This window comes from Hypomesus nipponensis, chromosome 17 (genome assembly GCF_054491055.1).
Source record: "Hypomesus nipponensis isolate SF chromosome 17, ASM5449105v1, whole genome shotgun sequence".
NCBI lineage: Eukaryota > Metazoa > Chordata > Actinopteri > Osmeriformes > Osmeridae > Hypomesus > Hypomesus nipponensis.
Genome location: NC_140377.1, coordinates 23,305,001 through 23,310,487, shown reverse-complemented (window position 1 = coordinate 23,310,487; position 5,487 = coordinate 23,305,001). Strand labels below are relative to the sequence as shown.

At 46.0% G+C, this 5,487-nt stretch overlaps 1 protein-coding gene across 5 annotated transcripts in view; it reads left to right on the top strand.

The window, feature by feature from the left end:
• Window positions 1-539: 539 nt before the first annotated feature.
• hook2 (hook microtubule-tethering protein 2) overlaps window positions 540-5,487 on the top strand; it is a 16,074-nt gene continuing 11,126 nt past the window's right edge. For 4 of the 5 annotated variants that reach the window (XR_014731712.1, XR_014731711.1, XR_014731710.1 and 1 more), the window contains exons 1-6: window positions 550-1,756; window positions 2,654-2,736; window positions 3,243-3,315; window positions 3,578-3,628; window positions 3,823-3,955; window positions 4,345-4,412. Coding sequence is in view for 1 of the 5 variants with exons in the window: in XM_084677141.1 (XP_084533267.1) it covers window positions 1,712-1,756; window positions 2,654-2,736; window positions 3,243-3,315; window positions 3,578-3,628; window positions 3,823-3,955; window positions 4,345-4,412 (453 nt within the window). In the remaining 4 variants the exon portion in view is untranslated. Of the gene's footprint in view, window positions 1,757-2,653; window positions 2,737-3,242; window positions 3,316-3,577; window positions 3,629-3,822; window positions 3,956-4,344; window positions 4,413-5,487 lie in introns of all 5 variants that reach the window. The other variant, XR_014731713.1, reaches the window with a different exon arrangement.

Genomic DNA, 5,487 nt, shown 5'->3' with positions numbered 1-5,487 from the left:
GGAGGGAGGAGGGGGGAGGAGGGGCAAGTACCGTTCAGTACATTTAGCAGACAGTCTTACCCAGATTATCGGTAGGTAAGGTGGAAGGGTTGGAGGGAGGTGTCTTGTTTTGGGCTGAGCAGAGCAAACAGGAAGTGGAGGAGAAGGTGTGGATTGGGAGAGGCAGCAGAGCAACTTGGCTCTACACCTTTATTGACTTACTGAGAAAGATAAGGTCACACACAAGGAGCTATCTGACTGCAGGTGTGAGAGAGGGAGAGAGAGAGTGAGATAGAAAGAGAGAGATGGAAAGAGAGATCAGGCCGTCTTCCCTGTCCTGTCCTGTCCATTCAGTGACCCTGAAGCCTTTTTTCCCCCAGAAAAACACGCTGATCGTCATTGGCGAATTTACTGCGGTTTGCACCCCCTGCTGTTGGGATGAAAACATTTACATTTTCAAATTAATATAAAAAAACGAATTAATGTTTTTAGAACATTTGTGATGTGAGAGTTGTATGTTATATCATTTTTGTTGTACTCTAATGATAATTCTTTTATTTTAAGATTTAGTATTCATTTTGAGCATGTTTTTGTAAACTAAAATAAATAAATCATTATTACCCCCCAGTTTTAAAACCTAGAATTGCCTATGCTGATCGGTGGGCTATTTCAGAGGCATGGCTGGCTGGGAGGGTGTAGTTGTAACATTGTCTGATTGAAAGTTCAGTCTGTTCCCGTGTAATATTATTAATTTGTTTTACGCTGTAAGGACACATTTACATTTAGTCATTCAGCAGACTCTGTTCCAGAGCGACTCACAGTAAGTACAGGGACATTCCCCCGGAGGCAAGTAGGGTGAAGTGCCTTACCCAAGGACACAACACCATTTGACACGGCCGGGAATCTATCTTGCAAACTTCCGATTACTAGCCCGGATCCCTAACCGCTGAGCCATCTGCCTCCCCACACCTGCTATCTTGCAATGCCTGGAAACTAGTCAGCAGGTAACTAATGCCACCCAGTGTTCATTTATAGGACTGAAATTTGGTTCTGCGTCCAGGGTAATGTTTTCTGTTTGGTATTTAACTTTGTATAACTAGAGATAAATCATCTCGGCAGATGTCTTTCCTCCGTATGCCTGCGTGCGCCTCGTCCACATTCATTGTCTAAAGCGGGACAAGTTATCACTTTGTTACTACTCAGCGTGAGAAATGGTTGAAATGCGTGAGACTTGAGAGCCCTGTGATATCACCATCGCTCGCTCATCGCTCATGCGCCCTGTAGCTGGCTACAAAACGGTACCCTTCATTTCACTACTACAATACATCTCTGCAGTGTGGCAGTGATATGATGACTGAATGCTCTCAAATAAGCTAATCAAATAAGCTAATAACGCCGGGTATCTAGCTAGTTAACTACACCACCCGAGTCATACGCAAAAAGATGCCACCAACAACTTGTTTAGCCTAAAGATCAGTGAAACGGACAGGCAAAAGTACAATGCTGGTTTACAAAAAGACAACACAGCAACAATCCGTTACTATGACAACACTCTACGGTGGCCTGCTAGGGAACTTAATAAAAGCGAATCTCAAAATGCTAGCTGGCTTGCTAACAACAAACAGGCCAGCAAGACTGTGTACATATCCGTGCATGTTCTAGCGACCAAACTCGGCGTGGATGTCGAGGGACATCGCCAGACTGCAAGTCTCAAGTATAAGCGCCAAACAAAATGAGTCTGCATAAAACAACACTATGTGACTCGTTACTAAATTGGGTAAGTTTTGCCGATGCCGTATAGTAGCCTTTGACTCACTCGGTGAACCTAGCAGATGACGTGGATTGTCACTTTCTCGAAGTGTTTAGTCATTCAATTAAAAATCTTGCCCAGTAGCTAAATGTTTGCTGCAAGTAGCGACCAAAACATTTGTGCTATAATTCTGGCGTTAGCGAAGTGACAATCTCAGCTCATGGAAAAACAAGTTTTAGCTAGTTTTAGCTATCTCTACTAGCGTTAGCTAGCTTGTTATGCCACTACCTCAACAAAGTTCACCCGAAATGTTTTTTTATTTAGACGCCAGCACTAGTTACACAACTTGTTACCCGGTGTCTTTGTTCATACATTTTGATTTGACTTGGTTGGATGATGATAGTTATCATATTCGTTTTTCGGGTACAGAAAGCAATGGTTCTACGAGTCCATAAACACGAGTTAGTTTGACAGTTCAAGAAGCTTGTTACGCAATGTGACCAGTAAAGTCAAAGGTTAAGCCAAAGAGAAAATACACCTATTTTGCTGCGTTTCTCTGTCAAACGCCAAGACAATGTTTAGTTTTTTAAAGCTATACTTAGACAAGTGTAAATGTGGATTGAACAGTCAAACACCATGTTCAGTAGTTCAGCTTAGCTGTCGACTTGCCATCAAATAATCACGTTTTGAAAACTGACCGTGATGTATCAAAACCGGTGACCGATCAAAAACTGACCATCGAAAACTGTGAAACGGTGACCAGGGGTCGCTGTTCTAATGGCTTATAATAGCGACCCCTGGTCACAGTTTTTGATATTGGTCACCAATTTCGTTACAACACCGGGATGTTTACCCGTTGGCACCAGGGTTTATGTTACTGTGTGGCATGGCGGTGGTACCGACAGCGTTGTGTTCTCCTCACAGCTGCAGACGTTCCAGGTGCCCTCCTGCTCCAGCAAGCAGGACCTGACCAACGGAGTGGCCGTAGCCCACGTGCTCAACAGACTGTAAGAGCTGGGCAATCTTTGTTTACATGTCATACCCCAGCCTTGGTCATGCCCCAGCCCCGGCCTCGGCCCCAGCCTCAGTCATGCCCTAGCCCTAACCTCAGTTATACGCCATCTCTCTAAACAAGATTTGCTTATCTCTCTTTACTCAGTCATTTGATTGAAGGCTGTGGTTGTGTCTAGCCAATCACAGTTTAGTGATCCATGCAAAACTTAAAACTGTCTCTGTTCTACTGTGAGTGTTTGAGCGAGCAGGTGGGATCCTGTTTGATTCAGCGTACTATCTGTCCAAACCAGATGACCTTCAGAACTCGCATGAAGAAGTCTGTGTACCCTGTACACACACAGGAGGGGGGAGGGGGGAGGGGGGAGGGGGGAGGCATTTTCCTGGTCTCTCTCTACTGGTCTCTCTCTTTTTCACTGTCGGTCTCTCTCTCCTGGCCTTTCTCCTGGTCTCCCCTCAGTATGTCAAGTTAACATGGTCTCTCTCCTGGTCTCTCCTCCAGAGACCCCTCCTGGTTCAATGAGGCCTGGCTGGGCAGGATCAAAGAGGAGAGTGGCGACAACTGGCGCCTCAAGGTATGCATCACAGTGGTGACCATCGGTCACCCCTTGACCTTTGACATCAGCGCAGAGATGGGGGAACTGTGGTAGTGGGTGTAGGAGCTTGTTGTGACTATCTGTTCACTTAGCTAGTAAGCCTTAGCTTCTGTCATATTAGCTCAGATGATTAATGTTAGCTTCTATTAATTTAGCTAGAATTGTCCTGTAAGCTTAGCTTGTTAGCACTAGCTTCTGTCCCATGTGCTTAGCTGAGTAACGGGGGCTTGTGTGTCTGCAGGTTAGCAACCTGAGGAAGATCCTGCAGAGCTTGCTGGAGTACTACCATGACGTGAGTAGTGTTGCTCCTGGATACCACAATGTGGAGCAGTGCTCTTATCTGGTGACACCTCTGTCTCTCTCACTCTCTCTGTCTCTGTGTCGCTTTCTGTTTCTCACATACTCTCTCTGTCTCTCCCTCTCTCTCTCACCCCTCTCCCTATCTGCCCCTCTCTGTCCCCCCCCCTCCCTCCTCTCCTGGAACAGGTGCTCGACCACCAGGTGTTAGAAGCCCACCTGCCCGACGTGAGTCTGATTGGGGAGATGGGGGACGAGGCGGAGCTGGGCAAGCTGGTGCAGCTGGTGTTGGGCTGTGCTGTCAGCGGAGAGAAGAAGCAAGGTGACCACCTGTAGGCCCTCCGCAACTCTAGAACTCTAGCCAGCCCTCCGCAACTGTAGAACTACTAACAGCCATATAGCAACTTTTTTGTTGTAGTTTGAAGCCTGTCTGCTCAAATGACAGAGGGAAGTCTGTCTGGTCATGTGACATAGGGATATTTAATATTTTGTTACTGCTGTCAGGTTTATTCTATTGTGTGTTTTTCTATGTCTTTAGTAACTGCACACAGTTTACATGAACACTATATTTTCTCTGGGGATTACAAAAGTGAATTTAATAGTCTGCATTGCAGTCTGAATCTTGCCATCTGAATCTTGCCATCTGAATCTTGCCATCTGAATCTTGCCATCTGAATCTTGCCATCTGAATCTTGCCATCTGAATCCACAGAGCAGATCCAGCAGATCATGACCCTGGAGGAGTCTGTCCAGCATGTCGTCATGGCAGCCATCCAGGAAGTGAGTCAGATCAGCTTATCGCATCAAGTCACACCAAGTCTGTGAAGTCACATTCACATACAGGATGGGTGGAGCGCAGGGGCGTAGCCACGGGTAGGCCTGGGTAGGCAGAGGCCTAACCAATTTGTTCTAAGGCCTACCCAAAAATTAAAATATCTCAGAAAGATTATGCACTGGGTGCACATTGCAAAGTAAATAAGTAAAGATGCCTATCCATATTTTTCTAGGCCTACCCAAATATATTTTTCTGGCTACACCCCTGGTGGAGCGTATTGAGTAAAGGAGCCCATCCAGAGATATAGATCCTTCTGTGATTGGTTGTCTGACGAGCGAAACACTCCTTATGCTGGATCTCCAGTGTTCTCTGAAGAAGAGTTGTCTTACAGAACTGGTAACATGAATAGATCACCTGCCCTCCCTGCAACTCGCCACCTTGTTGTTCTTTGTCCTTATTGTTCCGAGAGAAACTTCAGACAGATATTGAAAATAAGAGGACATAGGAAGAGGAGAGAGAGAGATGAGTGAGAGGGAGTGAAATGAGAGAGAGAGAGAGATGAGTGAGAGGGAGTGAAATGAGAGAGAGAGAGATGAGTGAGAGGGAGTGAAATGAGAGAGAGAGAGATGAGTGAGAGGGAGTGAAATGAGAGAGAGAGAGATGAGTGAGAGGGAGTGAAATGAGAGAGAGAGAGATGAGTGAGAGGGAGTGAAATGAGAGAGAGAGAGAGATGAGTGAGAGGGAGTGAAATGAGAGAGAGAGAGATGAGTGAGAGGGAGTGAAATGAGAGAGAGAGAGATGAGTGAGAGGGAGTGAAATGAGAGAGAGAGAGATGAGTGAGAGGGAGTGAAATGAGAGAGAGAGAGAGATGAGTGAGAGGGAGTGAAATGAGAGAGAGAGAGATGAGTGAGAGGGAGTGAAATGAGAGAGAGAGAGATGAGTGAGAGGGAGTGAAATGAGAGAGAGAGAGATGAGTGAGAGGGAGTGAAATGAGAGAGAGAGAGATGAGTGAGAGGGAGTGAAATGAGAGAGAGAGAGATGAGTGAGAGGGAGTGAAATGAGAGAGAGAGAGAGAGAGAT